Source organism: Phyllobates terribilis, unplaced genomic scaffold (genome assembly GCF_046119375.1).
Source record: "Phyllobates terribilis strain yellow unplaced genomic scaffold, ASM4611937v1 Scaffold_3__8_contigs__length_932513732, whole genome shotgun sequence".
NCBI classification, from domain to species: domain Eukaryota; kingdom Metazoa; phylum Chordata; class Amphibia; order Anura; family Dendrobatidae; genus Phyllobates; species Phyllobates terribilis.
In genome coordinates this window covers 398401306-398426950 of record NW_027362763.1, presented here as the reverse complement: position 1 = coordinate 398426950, position 25645 = coordinate 398401306, and the positions used below count along the sequence as shown (strand labels likewise).

The 25645-nt window shown below is 39.3% G+C and overlaps 1 protein-coding gene across 31 annotated transcripts in view; it reads right to left on the bottom strand.

Moving 5' to 3' along the window:
- RIMS1 (regulating synaptic membrane exocytosis 1) overlaps positions 1–25645 on the bottom strand; it is a 469599-nt gene that overhangs the window by 96442 nt on the left and 347512 nt on the right. For 20 of the 31 annotated variants that reach the window (XM_073675553.1, XM_073675524.1, XM_073675526.1 and 17 more), the window contains one exon: positions 25325–25542. The exons of 9 other annotated variants lie outside the window; for them this stretch is intronic. In XM_073675553.1, coding sequence (XP_073531654.1) covers positions 25325–25542 — 218 coding nt within the window. Of the gene's footprint in view, positions 1–4489; positions 4605–22334; positions 22500–25324; positions 25543–25645 lie in introns of those variants that run through there. 2 more of the 31 variants (XM_073675550.1, XM_073675552.1) reach the window with 2 other exon arrangements.

Genomic DNA, 25645 nt, shown 5'->3' with positions numbered 1-25645 from the left:
CATTTGAATATGGGCTTTTGTGTCCCTAACTTCTCAAAATCTATCTTACCATCGCTTTGTGAGATGGAATACAGCTTGTCTATTTTACTACTTTGGTTGGGATTCCCATGAAAGAGAGAAGATTTTCTGGGCTCTCGGCAGAGCAAGATATTCTCCCACGGAATATCTGGTTATCCATATATTTTTATTTAGCTCCCATTGATTTTAATGGAAACTCCACCTTGTGGTGGCTGTAGGCATGACAATCCTCCTGTGAATCTACAGCATTGCAAACATCACACATGCAGCACAAATCAGAGTAATTTTGTCTGCGGCGGATCTTACAGTCAGATATGTGTCAGATTTGCTTGATTTAGATCCAATTTATGAGAATTTATCCTTACAATAAACAAGCAATGCTAGCAAAGTGCTCATATGGTACAAGTAAAAGGAATCTGTCACCAGGTTTTTCCTCAGAGAAACATGAGGTAGGGGCAAAGACCCCGATTCCAGCGATGTATCACTTATGAAATCGTTTGCTATAGTTTTGATACAATCATAGTTTTTTCTTCTGCAGATCTACCAGTTCTCTGAATACACCATCCACGCCAAGGATTGACAACTTCCTGTGTACACTGTGCATAGGCAGAAAGTTGCCAATCAGTGGTAGAGCTTGGGTTATACAGAATTCATGAATGTCGACGACTACCTGGCAGAAGGATTACTAGTTCTCTAGTAGTAATCTCCTGTGGATTACAACTACAGCAAGCAGCAAAGTAAGTGACACATCACTGGAAACAGGGTCTATATCTTTACATTATGATGCAGCTGTGGGCTCACCTTGGGAGGTGGATCTTCTAAGCCTAGGTCTGGGTGGGCACAAGGATACCAGGTGTTGATGCAGCAGGCAGGTAAGGCACACGGGAAACAAGCACTAGAAGCACTGGAGGCTGCAGGCTAGCAGGACACCAGAAAGAAGGTATGGTGCAGGTACTAGAAGCACTGGAGGCTGCAGGCTGGCAGGACACAAGAAAGAAGGTATGGTGTAGGTACTAGAAGCATTCGAGGCCGCAGGCTGACAGGACACAAGAAACAAGAAAGAAGGTATAGTGCAGGTACTAGAAGCACTGGAGGCCGCAGGCTGGCAGAACAGCAGAAAGAAGGTATGGTGCAGGTACTAGAAGCATTGGAGGCCGCAGGCTGACAGGACACCAGAAAGAAGGTATGGTGCAGGTACTAGAAGCACTGGAGGCTGCAGGCTGACAGGACACCAGAAAAAAGGTATGGTCAGGTACTAGAAGCACTGGAGGCTGCAGGCTGACAGAACACCGGAAAGAAGGTATGGTGCAGGTACTAGAAGCACTGGAGGCTGCAGGCTGACAGGACACATGAAACCTAAGAGTCTTACTACTAAGACACAGGTGTGTGTCTTGGTGGGCATTATATAGGCCTAGGCAGATAATCACAGAGGATCACGCAGGGCCACTTGCAAAACCGAGGGTGGAGAACAGCAGAGAGCAGCGGCCATAGGAGAAGGCAAAGAAGCCCTGCCGAGCCGGGGCGGATGCTTAACAAATGCTCTAAGATCGGGTGGCAAAACCTGATGATAGATTGCCTTTAATGAAGTATTGCTTGCACTTGGCAGCTCAAAAGCTGCAGAGCATCTCCAGTCAGGGTACATAAACCCATGTGCAACAGAAAGGAAAAATTACTTTAGGCATGTGTACTATAATACGTAATACTGTAATTTTGTGCTTATGAAGTAAACAGCAATGCCATGATTGTGATATTACATGATTGTTCGTCCCATGTGACATTAGAAAGAAGCAGTAAAATAGCATTTATTTTTATCTGAATTGCAAATGTATTTCCAGATATAATCTCACCCAAAATATGAACTCCCGTTTAAACTTAACAATATTGCAAGAATAAAAAAAAGAACACAATGGAAGTATTACTGGTCAGCGCAGTATGACCACTACATCAAAATGTTACACATCAATTCATAGCAACTCAGATTGAATTTAACCTGCTTTTATTCATATAAATGGTTTGTGCATAAAGAACACAATTTGCTAATATCAAATTCTTGAATTTGGAAATTAAATTCAGGACTACGACATAAGTGATTTTCCGGCATGCATTAATATGTATTGCATTTCTTTGTGGAATTTTTGCTGGATTTCGGATGCTGAAAATCCTGTGATTCTCAGAGTATCAATAAATATAAAATATAAAATATACACAGCCAAAACAATCAGATTTTAAAGAGCTATATTGCAGAAATATTAGTTTGGATAGTTTAGGTTATAATTATAAGCCCAACTCGGCGATACCTAAGATTGTCCTCTGAGGGCATGTTCTTTTTCCCCCCCTGCCTGATTTTCACCAATCATAAGCAAAAGGCATCATGTAGTGGGAGGAGTACAGCAAAGCTGAGTGTGATTACAAACACCTACAGCTTTCATCTCATGGTAGTAAGTGTGGGGGGAGGTGGATACAGAAGAGCTGTCAGGGTTGTCAGAGGAGAGCTGCAGCTACAAAAGTGTTTGTACTCGCACTCACCTCAGTTCTACTCCTCCGCCCACACTGACTGCATTGAGATGAAATCTGAAAGTGTAATGACACTTTCTCCTGTATACTACACAGTATGTGCAGAGATAAGGGCTGAAAGCAGGGCTGTTTATCATTACAACTCACAGGAGAAAGCATATTCTTCAAACTTTATAGGACTGTGTTCATTTTTCTCCTGCATGATGCCTCCTACTATAATTGAATAACTTTATACAGGGGAAAAAGCACAAGAATGATAATGTCTTGTTATCATAAATTTTACCCTAAACTTTCCAAGATGCTATCTCCGCAATTCAGCTCTGCAGCCTCTATGCCATGATATGGCCAGTTTAACATGCTAAAACTTATGATATTTTTTACAATTTTTGCCTCTTTACATGGCAGTTATAATATTTTAATTTTTTTATTCTATATATATATATATATATATATATATATATATATATATATATATATATAAACCATATTTTTTTCTTTTTTGACTGTTCACCAGAATATTACAGTTGCCTGGATAGCTAATATGTGTATTTTTTTTTTTGTTAAACCTATGTATGTAATAAAAAGGTGTTTTGTAGTGGAGTTTTTCATATTTTATTTCCAGCTCGCACTTTTTCTTTTTGCCAGATATATATCTGTATATATGTATATATTTAAACTCACTGTAAATTTAAAATGGCACAGGGCTAATGTCCAGGACAAAGCGCCGTGAATTTGCAAATTATAATGAATCTATAATATCAATCATGAATCTTATAAAAACAGAACCATGAGCCCAATATGAATGAAGAAATTTGCTGCATTTGCAAGTCACTGTGTAGAAACATACAAGGGAAGAGTTTCTATCACTTAAAGGGAATGTGTCACTTTTGCCAGCTTTCTGGCAGCAGTATGATATAAATATGGTTATTCTGATTCAAGCGTAGTGATACTTACTGGGCTGCTTGCTGTAGTTTTGATAAAATCACTGTTTTACCAGCAGGAGAGTATCATTAATAGACTGCTGCCATGTAGTGTTCCATGATTATTAGCTCTGTATGACCCTGCCCCCACCACTTATTGGCAGCTTTCTGCCATCCACAGTACACACAGAATGCTATCAATTAGTGGTGTTGGTGGGGTTATACAGAGCTCAGCATTCAGAGAACTGCTAGATCTGCAGCTATAGATCAGTGATTTCATCAAAACTGCAGTAAGCAGCCTAGCAACTGATACATCGATGGAACCCGAGTGTCTGCCTCTCTCATGTTGCTCTCAGATGGGGTGTCAAAAACCTGGTCACCTATTGCCTTTAATAGAAACCTTCCTTACTCAATAATATTCCTCAATACATGACTAGTGTTTATTAAAGAGCTTGTTATGGGCAATAATGTCATTAGTTTAGTTGTCAAATATGAGTTGAAAGATGAAGTAAGTGTCTATTACATACGGGGTGGAGGAAAGTGTGACATACTATATACACCAATAATCCATACTAAGGAAGGCACTATAAGATTAGTTAGTAGCAACTTCTTATGACTGACACCCCAACAAAAGCAAGGGGTGAATAATATGGACATTAAAAAAGTAATTCTATCATTCATAGACATCTTTAAAATCAAAATACTTAAGTATTGTAATGAAATTGCATTTATTCATTACTTTCACTACCAAACACATAATCCAACGCAACCAAGGAAAAACCTGGCTGGTTATAAAACCATACTACATGTACTATTATATTGTGATTGGCCATCAGTTTTACTAAATATCATATGATCAAACTTTATCACATTACAGCAGATTCCTGAATATTTGCAATTGTCAGTGCAATATGGCTGAATATAAAGTTTCAATACAAGTTATAAAGTTTAAAAACTGTTAAAAAATGTTATGTTTTATCAGAATGCAATTAGATTCAGACACATGACCCGTTCACTACGGTAGGATATGTACTCACTTGTGCTGACTGTGATCAGGAGAAAAACAAACACAAAGCAGAAAGCACAGAAAAAGCTTAAGATGGTAAAGTAACGTAAAATCCCAAAAAACCACTGTTCCTGCCACACGAATCTCTCTCATAGAAGAAAAGCAAAATATGCACCATGCGGTCAACTACGCAGAAAGGTTTGTTTAGAACATGAGGCCTTATTAGGTAATCTTTTTTGTAGATGAGCAAGTAGAATCGAACGGTATCTGTGATCTATTAATGCCAGGGAACTTTTTAACTTGAAATAAACATAAAGGAATATTTGCTGATGACTATTCTGAATATTAAAGTGATTAATATAGGTAAATTACATACTTTACAAACTGAGCTGTGTGGTGCCATAATACAGCCTATTTTATTATGTAGGATTCCATATGAATCAGAGAATAAACAGTACTTTAAGATAGGCGACCAAATATGTTTTAAAAGTTGAGTTATATGTTTGAGGGGTTGTGCCCTTTCAGTAAATGAATCCCCCTAGCTGCAGGTTAATATAAAGAAATACATCACGTTGTACTCGCCTTCCTCAGGTCCATTGGCGTATCTCTGCCATGCTCTCAGTGTATGGCATTGGCTGCGGCGCTGACATCACATTGACAGCACATCAGCCATTTACCATTTACTACAATATATGTGCTCATTTACTGAAAGGAAGCAACCCCTTTTAGTACGGTTAGATAGCATAAAATATCCTCTAAAATGCACGAGGGAACACAGTTCAAGAAATTACTTTTCATAATTCTTGTGAAATGCTTCAATCACATAGTACATTATGGATTATTATTCATTGCCTAACAAAATGCATCGGCACACTGCGATTAATGAATACATGAATTCCTCTATTGCTACACGCTAGAGTTGGTGCAAATTGATTTGCAGGACCCAGTCCATCAGCTACGTCAGTAATCTGTGGCGGATAGACGGGAAACCTGAAAATTGCATCTTATCTGTCGCTATCCGCGACCCTTCTTTTGATTAGCTGGCCTGGAGCAATATGATATTTGTGTCACGCCACAACAGTGCCATCGTGCCAGGCCGGCTAATCAAAAGAGGAGCCGGGGAACCGTCATGTAATACACAGTTCTCAGGGTTCCCATCCAGTGGCCACAGATTAAAGGAAACTGTCAGTAAGATCAACCCTCCTAATCCATCTATAAAGGCATGCAGGTCATAGGAAGCTAAATAAAATGATACCTTGATATCTGTGATCCGATGTCTTATTCCAGAGATATCCACATTTTTCTTATATGTAAATGAGCTGTTTAGGACTATGGGCCGGACACGGATCGGCATGAGAACCTGCCTCCAGAGATTATTTTTAATAAACGGGAATGTTACCAGTGCGAAACATGTAAGTATCACAGAACAGTAGAATTGAACTTTGTCTTCTTAGAAAACACATTTGCTGCAGTTCTCACAGCTCTGCTGTATTACAACACTGGCTGCCTGTGAGCTGGAAGCTGGAGCTGAGACAAACCTGCAGATGTGTCAGGTATAGTCACACACAGCTCTGCAGTGAGATCAGGAGAGCAGAGAGCAGCCATTACACCTTACACTGGTAACACTCCCTTTCATTTACAGTAATTCCTGGACGCAGACTCTCATGCAGATAGATTAGTGTTCTGCCTATAGATAGTAACAGTTCATTTACATATAAGAAAAATGTGGATTTCTCTGGAATAAGACATCGGATCACAGATATCAAGGTATCATTTTAGTCAGCTTTCTATGACCTGTGTGCCCATCTAGACGACTTAGGAGGGTTTATCCCACTGACAGATTCTCTTTAAGGCGGTCAATAGAACAGGTCCTTTGAATTGATCTGCACCAACTTTACTATCCACTTCCGCATTTTATCAGTATGTATGTTGGCCACAGCACACGTGTACTGATTTAATACTATAGAAGTGCTGGTCTTGTCTTTTAAGAATTAATTATACAACCAATCAACACAAGTGCAGCTGTTTGAGAGTGGCCTTTGGCGAACAAATTAGCAAAGTGTTTGTCCTTGGCCACATTACCATTAGGTATATGGCCATGGTATTTTCTGACCCGTCATGATAATTTGGCCTCTGACATCAGGTGGATGTTTACCAAAAGGAGAATTCACTACTTTCACATATTGAATTCAGAAGCTATATAGCGATTGAATGGGACTGTTTGCTTGAAACCTGCAGTCAATATGGATTAGCAACAATTGCTTTATCTTGAATAATGTGCTTACAGGGTGAAGTCAGTGTTTACTAGGGGCATATGTATTGTAGTCATTCTAAAAACGTCACTGTCAGGTGGATTATTGATCTTTGTGACAACAGCAGCATCCTTCCACACAGCGAGATCAACCAAAATACACCATGCATTATCTGCCAACTATTATCATCGTTGTTGGCATGCTCAAGAAGAAACTCTTCTCAGAGATTAATTAGTGCAATATGAATACATTTACGGTAGAGGTATTTTGTTCTTATTTTAAAGTTGTTTTTTTTAATATTTAATTATTATTTCTGGTTAATAAATAGCTTTACTATCTGATTTTCTGCTTTCAATTATTTAAGAGCAACCGTTGTTTTAAGCTTTAATAAAAAAAATCAATAATACACATGAAAATAAGCAAATTTGGATCAGAGAAATTTGCTTCTTTCTCCTCCTGGACTGATCTCTGACTCTTAATTCTCAGGTAAAATATGTATTCAGTGATGAAAGATTTCACATTACTGAGATAGTAGATGGCAGTTGGTGCTTTTAATATTCTTTGGACAGGGGAGGTGGAAGGAGATAAAGGCTCTCCGGTAAATTTCTTCACAAATATTTATGAGCACCAAATGTCATTTCCTATCTCAGTAATGTGAAAATCTGTGTATGCTGAAGAAAAGACCCGTGAATTGAAAATTTTCAGAATGAATGATCAGTTGAGGAGGTAAAAGAAGCAGATCTCTGTAATAAGAAATATTACAGATAGAGATGAGCATACCCGCACTTGAAAGTTCAGCGTGTGTACCAGACAGTTAGTGTCCAGTGCTAAACACCGAACATGGACTTCTCCCAGAGGTCCGTTGCAATGTTCGGAGTTCCGGTGGAAGTTCATTGCAGAAAGAGAAAGTTTTCCAGCCAAAAGTTTGGGTCCCCATTGTTTTCAATGTGGTTCAAGTTCTGGTTAAAGTTCGGTTACAGTTCTGGTACCCCAACCGAACTTTAGAATAAAGTTTGGGTCGGGTACCAGAACTCAAACTTCCACGGGTCCGCTCATCCCTAATTACAAAGTTTCTTATTTTTATGTCTACTACAGATTTATGAAAACAAAACAATTCAACGATGGTTATTCTTTAAAGGTTTATGGTCTCTTCTCATTAAAGAGGTTCTCTGGGATTTTGATATTGATGGTCTATCGCCAGGTCACAAATATTAGATGGTTGTAGTTCAATTCCAAGCACCCCCACTAATCAGTTGTTTAAATGGGATCCTGGTGTTCTGGAACTAACACAGTTACAAATACTGTACTGTCATCGACTGCAGAGTGTGTCATCGGCCATTGAACTCCGCATATGTAGTGACCGAGATGACAGAGTTCACCTCATTGTATTGAGCTTAGTGCATGGAAGGGTCGTGGTAGACTGAAATTTAGAGCTTCCATAAACTGTGGTATCTAGAGTAACTGTTCCCTCCTCCACCCTTCCTCCCTATGCTAGGCCATTAATGAGTTATCTATCATTGCTAATCTTCTTTCTTTTTACATTGTTATGTGCCATTCATTTTTATTTAACTCCTACTAAGCATATGAATTTTTTTGGGGGATTATATTGTATGCATGTTAAAATATATTATTCAGCATGTTTATCAAATTGAAAGTGTTGTGTCTTTATGGTAAATACTGGGTCATAAATCAGCGAATATGATGTAATTATTATCCTAAACACTTATTTCTTCTTCAGTTTCATTCAAGATTTCAAATAAAATTCAGTAAATGTGACTGACTGCTAGAAAGGTAGCTTTACTTTATGGAGGCACTCTACATATTGATTGTAAATGTTTATACTCAGAATATTTCCATGTATTTCAGAATGAAAATACTGGGGTATAACAGGTGAGAATTCAATCATATCACTATGAATATCACTTTAGCAGTAACAGACCATAAAACAAAAATGCATTATAGAGACTACAGAATATGGTGGTAACTCCTGACAATACAGCATTGACAAGACCACTTTTGAAAAGACAAAAAGTGTCAGAACTTGTAAGTCGGCATGTTGTCACTTTGAGTTACAATCATTAAGAACTAGAAAGCCATTAGAACATCTTACAACAGAATAGAATTTAGGGAATGGCTCAGTTACTTTTTCACTTTTTCTTTCTAAGTCACTTATGCAAATAATACCATCAAAGAAGTTGTTCATGCAGAACTATTCAAAATATGGTAAAATTAAAGGTTGTAATTTCCAGGATGGTCATCCATCATACATTAGCCAAATCAATAGTAAAGTAAACATCAACGGGGAACAGCATTCCATAGGCAATGTTATGCTTCAAGATGCTGAATCTCAATCCAAAAGAGCACATCATACAATGTAAGGTAAGCAGCATTTACAACAATGTTAAATAGCAATATTTCAGGTGTTGTGCCCTTCATCAGGCTTAACGAGATCAATATAGACCCATATAGAAAATCGCCAGTCAGTGGTACAGGGTGATTTCTCCTGTGGTAGACCAGCAAGCTATAATCCTGCATCCTTAGTGACACTAATTCAAACAAATCACAGAATCAATTGCCAAAATTATATACAAGCAAACCTACAATATGACCTAGATACTGATCATTAGATATGACTCTTTCGAAATTACTAGCTTATCCTGTATACACAACCACACATGTTAAAAGGAGTTCACTTTATTATTGTACAAATGCAATTCAGACAATAATAAAAAATAGACACATATCCAGTTAAAATGGAACATGCATACACTAATATGGGCAAGATTACCGCCATATACAAAGCGACAGTGCACGTTCATGTATACTAAACATATAAGTCACACAATAAGGAATTTCTCACAATTTATGTCTAGAGGTCTACATTGTGCACACAAACTTGTAATGACACCACTGTCAGTTGATCGGCAACCAGTTTACACTGCACAATTATTGAGGAACGAGCGTTCCAAGCAATGTTCCAAGGAAAGACATGATAATTAGAGATAAGGGACCACAGGATGGTGCTTACCCACCATGTATTTCACCTTTGCTTCCTCAGTGTCCAGTTACTTGTTGACTTGTCTGATGAGGTCTCCCTTGTATTGTGATACAACTACGAATCTGTTCTACTTGTTGTGAGTCATTACAAGTTTGTGGTACATATGCAATAGGTCTTGAGTACCTTTTATATGGTAGTAATCTGGAAAAAATCAGTGTGTGTACATTCCATTATAATCTGTGTATATCTATCTTATTACCGTCTTTATTTCATTTGTACATTAGCAAAGTTAACCATTTTTATAATAAAGAGAGTGAATCAACTTCCCATTTCCTGCCATCGAGCAAAGTCTTTTATGCCATGAAAAAGGGTTTGTAATGTCTAAAGTTTAGCAAAAATATTTGCAAGACCCTGGTCCAGTGGCCATGTCAATAGTCTGTAACTGTAGGACCACCGGACCTGCAAATCTTCTCATTCCTGCCGGCATCCCAGGCTCACGAAATTTCAAAACCAAAGCCAGTTTGTCAATAAATCACATCCATGATAATCTTTTCTCCTAGCACAAGTTCCATTTGCTTCACATGCAGATAATATGCACGTACTGTATAGTGCAGTTAACTAGGTCAAATTCATCCATAGAACACACTCGTTAGGGCAGTCATTTCTTTAGAAGAGATAGTATTGACTAACCTCCCAAATGTGTTGCCAATTAAGATAATAAGTCAGATAATTTAATGATATATTAAAAAGAAATATGCCTAATATACATAAATTCTGCATTACACATTCTATGCCTTTACCATAGAGAACAACAAAGACATAATAAAATTTGAAGGATAAAATGTATCAATTAAAAGGGTTCTCAGAGAAATGTGATAAAATAAATAACATATAAAATGCTTTAAAATATTAATCATTTTTCTAAATACCTTTATTTAGTAAAAAGGTTTGCTTCATGTAGTGCACTCTGACAGGATTCTAAAGATGGCAACTTCCATCTTGCAGTGTGCAGCCATCCTAGGACGCACAAGAGTGCAGGGAGTACGTCCTAAAACTGTCAGACCAATAGAGATGGATGCTCATTCTCAATCAGCTCAAGAAAGGTGCTTCTCTTCTCCTTCAGTCTCCCTGCTCAGTGTCCTGTCAGGTTGACTGAGATGGATGCTCATTCTCAGTCAGCTCAAGAAAGGTGTTTCTCTTCTCCTTCAGTCTCCCCGCTCAGTGTCCTGTCAGGTTGACTGAGATAAATGCTCATTCTCAGTCAGCTCAAGAAAGGTGTTTCTCTTCTCCTTCTGTCTCCCCGCTCAGTGTCCTGTCAGGTTGACTGAGATTAATGCTCATTCTCAGTCAGCCCAAGAAAGGTGTTTCTCTTCTCTTTCAGTCTCCCTGCTCAGCGTCCTGTCAGGTTGACTGAGATGGATGCTCATTCTCAGCTCAAGAAAGGTGTTTCTCTTCTCTTTCAGTCTCCCCGCTCAGTGTCCTGTCAGGTTGACTGAGATTAATGCTCATTCTCAGTCAGCTCAAGAAAGGTGTTTCTCTGACCTGACGTATGTCTCAAGCAGATGTTCTTTACGCTGACTGTCCTACTGCGTAGCCTCTGAAATTTAAGACTGGTACACACTGATTTATGGCAGTTGCCATCTTTAAAATCCTGACAGTGTGTAGTAGATAAAGCATAACTTTTTTTGCCAAATAAAGGTATTTAGAAAAACATTTATTATTTAAATGTGTATTATTTATTTTATTTATTTATTTTATAACAATTCTCGAAGAACCCTTTTAACCAATAACATACACAAAATCTACATAATGCAGACTAAATAAAAATAAAAGTTAGGGCTTATTCACGCAGCCGATTTTCCCATTCAATTTTAGTTATAAGCGGCATATGCAAATCAAACAGCACAATGACACTATCATGCATTTAAATAGGAATCGATGACACAAAAACGACATACACATATGTACACACTGTAAAAATATATGGTTGGTGCAGTATGATATATACAATAAATATCTATTAAATGTGTGTGCATATAGGCATTAGACCATATATAGAAATAACCCTCGGTAAGAAACCAAAGGAAAGGAGGTATATGTGGATATGGAATAAAAGCTAAAAGGAGGCGCATATCACATGAGAAATCATGACAAAAATATAATTTAAAGAGAGGGTTAGTGGAAAAAAGGGGGATAAGGGATGAGAGCTGTTGATGGTGGTATGTATAAATGCAAAACCTGTGTGCTGCACTATAAAAAATTGTATTGTTAATAACACTGCAGTGCAGTTGGACAATAAATGTGAATATAGCACATGAGTGGGTGGATCACTGACTTAAATCAAGGCATAAGGTATATCATCATGGTGTTATAGGGTGCGAGTGCATGTAAATCCTGGCTATGATGTATGGCTGATCCAATGTAAACATTTTGCATAAAAGAGTAATTCATATGATGTGCCCACTAGGTGATGTATAGCAGAGGAAGTGAACGTACCTGAACTGATGCAAAACAGCAGCTTCCACGATATGCGCCCACCCCGATGCGCGTTTCGGCGCACTTTCGTCAGGAAACACTATCACACAGTCTGATGAACAATTTTGCAATTGGATAAACGCAGAGTTGTAATCCAATTAAAAAATAGTACAACATACACAATTTGATTCCGATATTTGGATAAAAATTGCTAATAGATGTCAATATAGACAACTACTGAAAGCAACATTTACTTAGTACATTCACAGGTGCTACTTTCACAGGGTACCGAAAAAATACCATTGCAGCCAGGGCATACAGACCATCAGTTACTACCATCTTGGTATTCGCAGATTCCAGTTCCTCAAGAGCCTAAAAATATGTGAAAAAATGGTACCAAATTGGGAAAAAAAAGTGTTCAAATCCTTGCTTTCATTATAAATATACTGACCTGGGGAATCAACTTACCGGGACATTTTTACTGCACAATTAACGCTGCAAAAACAAGAACCCAAAAAACAATGGCAGAATGTAATTTTTTCCACAATTTCGTTTCTCTTAGATGTTTTTTTTCTGAACATTATATGGTAAAGTGAATGTTGTCATTCAAAACTATGTCTTGCAAAAAATAAGCACTCATACAGCATTGTCAACACAAAAAAAGAGTTATGGCTCAAAAATTAACACGGCCTGGAAGAAAAGTTGATCAATGTACAATCAGTGAGAACTGAGGTACTGTGTCCCACATGTGAATGGATCAGTAACTGCGCTCTGAAGCAGAATGTCTAAGGGGGAACGCTTCTCCTTGAAGAGGACATAATGAGACTTGTAGGCCATGCAATGCTCCTCTGGGAATTTACATACACTAATATCCTCTTCAGTGATTTAGAGGATCCTAAGTCATGTGGCAAGGCTTGAAAAGGGTTGATATTGACTCTGAAGCAGTAAATGCTGGGATTGTTTTAGCTTCCAATTAACTGTTAATTCGATCTTTGACCCCTTTCACTTTTTGTCCATTGAAACAGCTGACAATGGAACATTTGTCACATAGATAAAAAGCAGATGATTTCATTTCTATCGCTGGTACTCTCTGGTGATACTAACAGATCAGATAAACAATGTAGCAGTAATTAATCTTTGGAAGGAACAGGAATGTCCATTAGTGGTGGTGATATAAGGACACAACATTTGTTATGAAACAGGAAATGTTAATTTAGTGCTTAAGTTGCATAAGAAGTGCTGGCCAAAAACTGTTCTGGGAGAGATAGGTGACAACTAATATGGCCAACTTGATGCCTTATACAAGGGTTGTCACCAAACTTTCCCACACGCTTAACGAGGACCTGTCACCAGGTCAAAAGAGATCAGTTTGTGCTCTTATTTATTATCACTGCTCCTCTGTGTATTTGTTTGTTTTTTTTAATCCACCATACAGTTCGAGTGATATGGTCAATATCCCACTGGTTCGAGTGATATGGGCAATATCCCACTGATTTGAGTCATATGGGCAATATCCCACTGGTTCGAGTCATATGGGCAATATCCCACTGGTTCGAGTCATATGGGCAATATCCCACTGGTTTGAGTCATATGGGCAATATCCCACTGGTTTGAGTCATATGGGCAATATCCCACTGGTTCGAGTCATATGGGCAATATCCCACTGGTTCGAGTCATATGGGCAATATCCCACTGGTTTGAGTCATATGGGCAATATCCCACTGGTTTGAGTCATATGGGCAATATCCCACTGGTTCGAGTCATATGGGCAATATCCCACTGGTTCGAGTCATATGATCAATATTCCACTGGTTCGAGTCATATGGTCAATATTCCACTGGTTCGAGTCATATGGGCAATATCCCACTGGTTCGAGTCATATGGGCAATATCCCACTGGTTCGAGTCATATGGGCAATATCCCACTGGTTCGAGTCATATGGGCAATATCCCACTGGTTCGAGTCATATGGGCAATATCCCACTGGTTCGAGTCATATGGGCAATATCCCACTGGTTCGAGTCATATGGGCAATATCCCACTGGTTCGAGTCATATGGTCAATATTCCACTGGTTCGAGTCATATGGTCAATATTCCACTGGTTCGAGTCATATGGGCAATATTCCACTGGTAAAAAATAAAAATAAAAATTAGCACTACATAAGATCACCCATATCGCTGGAACAGTATGGTGGATTAAGAAAAAAAAAAAAAAACAAACAACAGAATACTTAGGAGAGCAGCGAGAATAAAATAAGAACAAAAATTGCCCACTTTTTATCTGGTGACATGTCCTCTTTCAAGATATAACATGAGCAAAGCATGTATCAATACCTAACCCAGCATACTTATCAATCTGTTGTAAAAAGAAAGTTGTGATCTAACCTGTTCCCGAGCTGCCATGACACTAATATTGTTTATCCCTTAGCTTTTTCCCAGACAAGTTGATAATGTCTGAATGGTATTTTCACAGATAATGAAAACTTAAAAGAAACCTAACAGCAGGTTTTCTATATGTAATCTGAGCACCATGATGTAGGGGCAGAGACCTGATTCTAGTGACACTTTCTGTGTCACTTACTAGGCTGTGTTTTTGTTACAATAAAATTAGTGTTTTAACAGCATGAGATTATCATTAAAGGACAAGATGCCTCTGGCTCCTAGTCCAACCAAGCCCCCACCACTGATTAGCAGCTTTCAGTCAACATAGATTGTACACACAAAGCTGCCAACCAGCGCTGTGGGTGAGGTTATACACGGCTCAATATTCCAAGCACTGCTAGATCTGCAGCAGAGAAAACCGTGATTCTATCACAACTGATGCACACGATAAATTAAGTGATACATGATTTGAATCAGAGTCTCTGTCCCTACATCATGCTGATGTCATATTGCATAGCTAAACCTGCTGGTAGATTCCCTTTGAATGGCAGATTTATCACTGAACGATAAGAGCAGGAAAGTGAATGGTTGCACTGGACAATTGCTCTACTTTTTCCACATTGTTTTGATAAACCCCACAATAGTTTAAGTTTATAGAGCCTTTTAGTAATAATTCTGTGGAACATTATAATCATCTAGGCCAGTGGTGGCAAACTATGGCACGCATGCCAGAGGGGGCACTCCGAGCCCTCTTTGTGGGCACACACGCCGTTGCCCCAGCACTACGCAGCCCATGCACTCCAGCAGGGGAGTAACGATCGCGGTCATAAAGGGTGTGACTGTAACCGGACCCGTGCGGGATGGGGGCCCGCCGACTCTTATTGCCTACTTCAGCTGGATGTGCATCTGAGGATACACATTCACCTGAAATGTATTGCGGTGCAGCGACCTGCCAGATCTCTGCACCCCAATACACATTTCCAGCCAATCAGAGTCTGGCAGCTGACATTCAGCAGGCGGTGAATGGCAGTGACGTCATACATTGCCCATAGCAAGCAAGCCAATGTCAGCTGTCGGCCACTGTGCCTGCTACAGATGAGAACGCCGCCAGCCATGGGAGTGGAGGAAGGGGAGTATAATGTTTTTTTTATTTATATATATATGTATATATGTTTATTAGAGAACAGCTTCAGAATGGGGACATATATACCAGGGAGGAAGCCAGGATAGGGATCATATGTACCATGATGGGGGACATATATACCTGGAAGGCATATATACTAGGAAGGGGCCCAGGATGGAGGGCATATATATATACCAGGAGGGGGCCCAGGATGGGGGACATATATATCAGGAAGGGGCACAGGATGGGGGATATTACTACATAATGTAGTGTGTGGGGCTGCGTGCCTGGGGGGACTGATGTTACACGCCTGGAAAAGGGGGTGATATTATGTGTGGGGGGAAGGCATGTGGAAGGGTTAAGGATACTTGAGTGGGGCTGTGTGCTGGGAGAGAGCTGCGTGGGGAAGGGGGTGATGTTACGTGTGTGAGACTGCATGCTGGGGGGCTGCAAGGGTTAGGGGGTGATGTTACTTGTGTGGGACTACAAGGAGAAGGGAGTGATGTTAATGTATGGGTTGTTTTTTCTAAACGAAACCCTCAGCATTTAGGTTAAATTGCACTTTGCGATAAATTTTGGGTTGCAGTTTGGGCACTCGGTCCCTAAAAAGGTTCGCCATCACTGATCTAGGTGAATCCAAAATTCATTAAAGAAAAGCAATAAACAACATCCTTTATCAGTGAATGTTGCTCAATTATCTTGCCTTAAAAAAAGAGAAAGGCTGAATGCCCACGATCAGGAATAGCAGCGTTTTGGATGCAGCACACCTGCGCTGCGTCCAAAACACTGTGTTCTACAGTACAAGCAAGTGGATGGGATTTATAGAAATCCCATGCCCACTGTGCTTGTTTTTGACGCTGCGTAAACTCACCAGGGGCGCGGGTTTATAAGCCACATAATGTAATTTCTGTTGAATACAAACACATGGGCCATGCACACGGTGAACAAGTCTGTAGGACAGTTTTTAAATACATCAGATAGGGACTGCTCTGATCTGGGTTACCTTGACGTTGGTAGAGCGGCTTAGTATACATTTTTTGCAAAAAACGTGTCAACTAAATACCCTGTTTTTTATCACCTTTTTACTAGCACTTGCTGTTTACTATTACTTTTTTACAAGAGTATTCTTATACGTTTGTTTTACTGTGTCCTTGTGTGTTTCATAATGTCAATGTCTGTAGTGGAGACGCTGGTCTCTGCTGTAGATTTTGACCAATTAAAGTGCCATTACATGTGGTGGGTCCACATGTACTGACAAAACAAGTGCGGCATTAGAACATAGCGCTTTGGACGCAGCGAAAATATGCTGCGTCCAAAGCGATGCCGGTTCCTGATCGTGGGGACGTAGCCTAAGGGTCAATTTAAGCTAAGACTGTTTACAGTCATGACCAAAAGTTTTGAGATTGATACAAATTTTGGTTTTCACAAAGTTTGCTTCTTCATTGTTTATAGCGGCAATTGGCACTAACTCTGTATTGTAAGGAAGAGTGATCATATTAGATGCAAAAAAATTGCGCAGTCATTCCTTGCCATGAGAATTAACCCAATTACAAAAAAAAAACAATTTCCACTGAATTTCCGCCCTGCCAAATAATGACCTGCTTACCTCATTTCAGTGATTTTCTTGTTGGCTCAGGTGAAAGTGCTAACGAGGACAAAGCAGCTGATATCACTCTGACAGCCTTATTGAATTATAAGAGCAGACTAGTTGCTTTAGAAGGGGGCTAGAGCTTGAAATCATTGTCGTCTTCTGTTACCAAGTGTAAGGTGGCTGCCAGACAGGTCGTGGACGGGAGGTATGTGTCCCCGAGGTACCAAGCTTCAGTGATGTAGGACCCGGAGAAGCAGGCTCCAGCACACATAGTGCTGAGAGGAATTTAATGGGCCCGGATTACAGGGCCGGGTTTTATGAGCAGCTGAAAAAGCAGTGGGGGAACAGCTGCTCACTTACCTCCAGTCCAGGTCTTGGAAGGCTGATTTAAGACAGCTGCGCCTGTCTCAGTCTGTCTGTGTGTGTTGGGCAAGGTGAGACCTTGCATGTGCTCCTTAGACTCTTCAGGAGGCAGAGAAAAGCACTTTGTTTAAACGGCTGAGGCCGTGCTGCATGGACTTGTTATTTTGAGCTTTGTTCTGTTATTCCTTTTTGTGCCAGGAAAAGGCTGTTACTTTTGTTTCCTCACTGGTGTATGGACACTAAATAAACCACCAGTTTGTTTGAACCCGCGGACTGCATCACTGTGTGAACCTGTGCCTACCTCCAACGCGGCTCAGTGAGTACAAATCCCTACACCAGATAGAAATTGTGATAAACTCTAAGCACTGTTTAGCCAAGAATGGGTTGCCATCAGTCGGGATTTGGCCCAGAAGCGGATATTCAGCTGCAGAGCGAACTGCAGAAGTCTTGAAAAATTAGGCTCAACACTGTAAATAATGAATCTTTGCATAAACTTGATGTATTTGTCAATAAAAGTGTAAAAACTTATGAAATGCTTAGAATTGTTCTCCAGTAACTACAAAAACATCTGACTAAAAGATTTAAAAACATTGAAGCAGCAAACTGTGTAAAAGCCAAAATTTCTGTCAATCTGAAACTTCTAACCATGACTGCACACAGGCCCATCCTGCTTCAGATGCGCTCTGAATGAATGATGTGTAATAGACTGTACAGTCCACAGAGACTACCATTGTTCCTGGCAGCATGAATGCTGTTTACACATGATGATGTGCTGCCAACAAATCAAAAGATTATTTAGTTGGTTGATCTGCAGCCTGTTTAGACTACAAAAAAGGAAAAATACTCCACAGCTCTCCTGAAGTATAGTATAGCCCTGAGATCTTTCAATCGAGATAGGGATGCATGGAAGGAAAAAAGCCTTTAGACTACATGATTATTGGGAAACCAACTTTCCTAGGAAAGCTAGTTCACAATAATCGTGCAGTGCAAATGGTCATTAAGAGTAATAATAATAAAAATTGCCAGCTATGAATATTCAGAAAAGACAAACTACTTATCACACAAAGGGGCCCTTTGGGCTCATTGTACTAAGGTCAGCTAATACTCCATAAAATCCCTGGGGCTGAGCTAATGCTCCACACATTCCCTGAGACTGGCCTAACACTCATGTGACCCCTCAGGAAAATTAATTGCCCACCCCTGGGCTAGACCATTGCTCCATGCACTCATTGAGGCCGGACTAAGGCTCCATATCATCCTAGAGAGTGGACTATTACATCTTACAATTCCTGAGACTGGACTAATGCTCCATTACCATCCCTGAGCCAGGACTAATGCCTCATACACTCCCTGAGGCTGGACTAATGCTCTATAAAACCCCTTAGGCTGGACTATTACCCCATGCAATTCCTGAGGCTAGACTAATGCCCCATACACTTCCTAGGGCTGACTAATGTACCATGCCATTCCTGACGAATGCACCATAAACTTAGTGATGCTGGTCTAATGCTCTGCATGTACACTGAATAAAAATCACATTGTTTTTTTGAGCAATCGCAAAATACACAGGACAACGGTAATGCTCAAAAATTTCAAGCCTTCCATGGCCCTAAGTCATTGAAAAACATTTTTTAAAACACCTAGATTAATTTACAAAACTATTCAGTGTAAAAAGGAAGTAGAACAACCTTAAAAAGAGAAAAGAAAATGACAAGATAAATAGTTAAAAAGGAAAAGACTATGGTCATTACAAAAGATACATTTTTTTTTTAAAGAAAGGAGCCTAATGATTCAATGTGCTAGGATGGGCTAATATCTCCTAGAATTCTTGATCCAGTACTAATGCTCCATACACCTCCTGAGGTGAAAATATTGAGGCTGACCTAATACTCCATAACAATCTTTGAGGCTGGAATATTCCTCCATTATGAATTATGAGGCTGTATTAATGCTCCAAACACCGCCTGAGGCTAAAATAATGCTCCTTACATCCCCTGAGGCTGAACTAATACTCCATAACACCTCCAGAGGTGGAAATATTGAGGCTGACCTAATGCCCCATTACTATCTTGAGGCTGGACTATTGCTCCATTATGACTTCTGAGGACATATTAAGGCTCAAAACACAGCCTGAGGCTAAAATAATGCTCCTTACATCCCCTGAGGCTGGACTAATGCTCCATAACACTTCTGGAGGCGGAAATATTGAGGCTGACCTAATGCCCCATATGCTCCATTACTATCTTGAGACTGGACTATTGCTCCATTATGACTTCTGAGGACATATTAAGGCTCAAAACACAGTCTGAGGCTAAAATAATGCTCCTTACATCCCCTGAGGCTGGACTAATGTTCCATAACGCCTCTGGAGGTGGAAATATTGAGGCTGACCTAATGCCCCTTATTCTCCATTACTATCTTGAGGCTGGACTATTGCTCCATTATGACTTTTGAGGCTGTATTAATGCTCCAAACACTGTCTGAGGCTGGAATAATGTTTGATACTCTTCCTGAGGCTGGAGTTATGCTCCATACACGTCCTGAGGTTGGAATATTGAGGCTGAGCTAATGCCCTATAAGCTCTGTTACAATCTCTGAGGCTGAACTATTGCTCCATTATGATTTCTTAGGTTGTATAAATGCTCCAAACACTGCCTGAGGCTAGAATTATGCGCCATACAACCCCTGAGGCTGGACCGATGCTCCATAAATCTCTGATGCCAGTTTATTGTTTCATACACTCCCTGAAACTGGTCTACTATTTTTCATCATCCCTGAGGCTGGACTAATGCGCCATACACTTCTTTGGGTTGGTTGCTCCATAGATGCCCTGAGGACACCTTGCTTTTTTGAACAATGTCTTACACAGAGTAAAGGGCAGGACAACCACAGTACTCACAAGTTTTAGTCATTGCCAATGGAAGAAGAATTAGAGGAAGGGGACAGTAGTTAACAACCAGATAATGAAAATGGCATAACAGGATTGGAAGATGATTGAAGTAACATTTTATTGAATGAAATGCAATATATAACATTAGTTGCAAATGAAATAGTCCACATAAGGTTTTTATCCAAGGAGAAGAAATAGACATTTCTCCCAGCATCATGCTTTTATCGATCTTAACAAATATAAATTAAAGGGAATCTGTCACCAAGTTTTTGCTATGTTGTCTGAGAGCAGCATGAAGTAGGGGCAGGGACCCTGATTCCAGTGATGTGTAACTTACCTGGCTGTTTCCTGCAGTTTTGATAAAAATCACTGTTTGCTTTGCTGCAGACCTAGCAGTTTCTGAATACTGAGCTCTGTATAACCCCATTGATTGGCAGCTTTCTATGTACTCTGTGCATAGGCAGAAAGCTGTTAATCAGTGATGGGGACGGGGTTACATAAAGCATGAAGACTACACGTCAGAGACAATCAGTTCTGTAGTAATTATCTCCTGCAGATAAAACACTGATTTTATTGAAACAGCATCAGGCAGCGCAGTAAGTGACACATCACTGGAATCAGGCTTTCTGTTCCTACTTAAAGCTGCTCTTATATTAAATAGCAAAAATCTGCTGACAGATTATTTGTATGGAAGGTGTCATAAGTTACGGTAGAGAAAATCTTAAAATGTGAAAGACAGTCCTTTTGTAGGCAGAGCCCCTGTCACATCCCAAGTGATCAGGGAAAAATATACCATCTACAAAGATTTCAGACTCCTCAAGGAAAACCTTAAAAAAGGACAGTTGAATTTGTAGACTTTATTCCAGGCTAGAAATTATAGATTCCCAATTTCTAAGTTGTATCTATTTAGTCATTGATTAATAGTCTACCCAAACATGATATAGTCAATTTTATCTAGTATTTAATTCAGTTCTTTTTTTCAGTGGTAAAAATAAATGCATGATAAATATAAAAAAAGATTCACAACAGTGGACAAGGGAGACAGGCAGTATCTGTGCCATCTATACAACTTTTTGGTTTAGTCAATATTCACGTTACAATGAAGTTTTTAATGTCTATTAATGTAACAGTAATACCATTAAAGATATCATTTTATTCAGCTTCCTATGACCTATATGCCCATATAGATGGCTTAGGAGGGTTGATCCTACTGACAGATTCCCTTTAAATGAATAAAACACAGGTTACACTGAATCTTTTCTCACAAAACTATATATCCACTCCGCTCCCCCTGCTCTATAGCATGCTGCCTGCAGATTAGACTGCATCTTCATGGTGACAGGTTCCCTTTAACTATTTCCTAAGACTAAGGGTACAAAGAAAGCTTTTGGCCCGAACAAGCCAATTTCTATACTGAGATTCTTGCTCTACAGGTTTATGGGATATATCCCCTACAAATGAATGTCTCTTCTTCCCAATGACTTTGGAAGATCATGGTGCACAATTTATAACTAGGCACAATGCATTTACTGAAGACTAAACAGATTTCTATTAAAAAGGAATAAACCAAGTTTTACTGATATTTTTCTGATGAGAGATCTATCAATCCAGACTAATGGAGCACAGAGAGGCAATGAAATAAGAAACAACTTAATATAATTGTGACAGAAAAAGTAATGCGACCCAAACAAAGAATATTCTTGGCGACAACCCATGATGTGAAGTCCTAAGCCTCTGAGAAAAACATGTCAGCTTGGATTAAACGGTGATAACAACATATCAATTGAAAAGCATTTTCTTACCTTTTCCTTATCCTTCTAGTCGTGACTAGCATTCTGCTGTGTAGCCAAATATCTCAGAGTTTTAAGGCAGATTAAAAGGAGGCCACTTAAAGCCTGTCCTCATCCGTAGCTGCTTTCTACTCGAATTTGCTTAGGGCAATGACATAGCAAGCTTTTAAGATGTTTGAATTGAAACTTATATAATCGTACGCAGGCTGAAACTCACTGACCTAATTCTGATAACAGTCTTATAAAAATATATATTTGCTTTTCATCTGGATGTGATTATACCATCTCCTGAGAATAGATTATGAAAATGGTTCCAACTTTTAAACTTAGCTTGCAGAATTTCCAGAAAACAGTGACATATTTTTATTATTGATCCTCAGAAGAGTTTTCTGGTAAAATGATGAACTGTGCACTTTTTTAAATACATGTAGGAATTCATATATTAATTTTTCCCCAGTGTCAAAATATTTGTTTGCTCGAAGTGAGTTGTTAAGGAGACCTAACGGTATGATGACATGTGGCATATCTGTTGCAGAAATCGTTACGACTGGTCCATATTCATGATCACAATTTGCAAAACCAAACCACATTGTACAAAAAACATCTAGATATACGAAACAGACTTTTATGGGAATAAAAATTACAGTACTCAAAATGATGTGAACAAGGTATATTCCCTTTATTTACACATGAGTACAAATTTGATAGTAATCGCTTTTTCCACATGTAATTAAAGAGAATCTGTCAGTAGGTTTTTGAAATATTATCTGAGGGCAGTATGAAATAGAGGCTGAGACACTGATTTCAGCAGTGTGTCACTTATTAGTCTGAGTGCTGTTCTTTCAACAAAATTAGTGCTTTATTAGCAGGAGATTATCACTGCTGAACTAGCTGCCTGCCTGTCTCCTGGTCCAACCATACCTGCAGCACTGATTAGCATCTTACTGTCAATAGACAATGTACATAGAAAGCTGTGGTGTGGGCGTGATTGGCTTTCTGAGCTCTGGAATAATATACATCTAAGAACTCTGATTGTGTCACAACTGCTGCACCCAGTAAACTAAGTGACACATCACTGGAATCTATGTCTCTTTTACTACGTTATGCTGCTCTCAGATAAGGAAGCAAACACCTGACAACAGATTCCCTTTAAGAAGCCATAATTAAATAAAGCTGAACTTTGATCACAACCAATCATTTGAAATGTAAAACTAATAAGGACGGGTACAGACAGGAGTATGCAAAATCGTCCGGCTTTCATTCTGAAAAAAAATGGCTTTTTACACTTCTATTGTATTTTGTATGTTCGTTTTTCAGATTCGTGTTACATCCGTAACTCAGTTTTCTACGTCCTGTGCCACCAATATGTCCGTTTTCTAAAAAACAATTATTTAATGGCCCTCAAAAGCGATCCAATCAGTAGACGAACGACCAATTAATTCATTCGTTGGTTGATCAGAAACGAGTGTTATACATGTATTTAGCCAGTTACTTACCAATATACTTACAATATTATATTATGTATAACATTCTAACAGTACTCATGATATCCCAGTCAGAATTCACTAACTCATTCATTCCATGTTGTAACTGTCCATAAATTATTACATTTATGCTGTAGTGATTTTTGTCATATTGTAGTTATTGTGCTAAATTGAATCTTGAAAGACTAACTTATCATTTCTAGTCCAAAAGTAAGCAGCTATAATGAATAAGAAATACAGCCAGTGGAAAATTCAGCACTACTGTTTTAAAGAGGACTTGTCAGCTCTCCTGGAATGTCTTTGTAAACATGTGCACAGGCTTGGACTGGCCCACTGGAGAACAGGAGAATCCTCCGGTGGGCCCCTGTGCAGGAGTGGGCCACCACACTCCAGCACAACAACCTACCCAGTTCATGGCTACATGAATTTGTGATTGAGGATAAGGTCACATTTGCAGGTAGCTGAAAGGTGGTGCCCTGGAGTTGGTTACTGGTGGGCCCTTTGCACCCCAGTCCGACACTTTCTACAAATTCTGAGTCTTTTCTTAGATCTTTGCATTATGATTTTCCTCTATTATTCCTCCTACAAATGTATGATTAAAGTGACAGATGGGTGTTACCAGTTGGGGGTGTGTCCCTTCTCAGGCTGACATTGTCCAATCAGTGCTGAGAGTATCAGAGTGTGTAGAGACACACCTCTTTGACATAGGGAATGGTTACACCCAGTTATTTCTCAGAGGAATAATAGAACAACAGCACAATGTGGAGTTATTATTCCAACATGTATCTACTAAAACAGCTGTGTTAGTAATGGTGATGGGTTCAAGTCCTTGATAGTAAGGGTGCGTGCTCAAGTTTAGTATTTGTAGAAAATTTTCCTGCTGGAGAAACCAGAGTGTTGGCAGGAAAAAAATGCTGGAAAAATCTGTGTGTTTCTGATGATTTTTTTTCCCATGAAAACGCTGCAAAAACACTGTAAGAACTCAGAAAAATGCCTTGAAGGTTCAAACCGTTAAGGAAATAAATAAGCAGCATGTGCATAAGATTTCACAAATCCCATGCACTTTGCTGGTAGTGTAAAATGCTGTGTTTTTTCCACGGCAAAAATGCGCAGGCAGAAACAGTTAAAAAAGCAATGTGTGAACAGGCCCTAAGGTTGCAAGAAATCAAAGAGTGGCTCCCAATCTGTAAATGTATGCTGCATACAGTATTCCATGTGCGAAAGCAACTATTTCACTTGATGAGAAAAAAAATGAAATAAAAGTAATATATACCATAAGAATGAAAGGAAGTAGGTATACAGAACTGACGCTTTTTCCACAGCAAATATTTAAATCACATAATAAGACTTGCATGCATTTCTAAGAAACTGTAGGGAATTGTACAAATGCTATAACGTTAGAGAATGGTCATCCATATTCAGCACATTTCTTCTTTTTTTCTCAAACCTTTTCCTGTGGAATAAAATTTGCAAGCACATTTCTCTGGTAGTAAATGGGGAAGAAACAATACCACTCACCCGTTTGGCTAAGCTGTGATGTGCTTCTACTTCTCCGGGACACTATGGCAACAACTTTGGCACTCAAGCTTGGTCTTCTTTTCTTTCCAGATGTCATAACAGTACCCACAGCGGTATCAGACTGGCTTCCATCATTGTGTTCTAGCTTGTAGATCTCTCCACTTACACTTGTGCTCTTAGTGATTCTCCCTGAATATCCCATCCGTCTGCCTTGCATCCTGGGTGAAATAAACAGAGCAATATTCCAGAAATGTTCAACATACTTAAAAGCACGACATGTTGGAGTACATTGTATAATATAAGAGCGTACAGTCAAACATA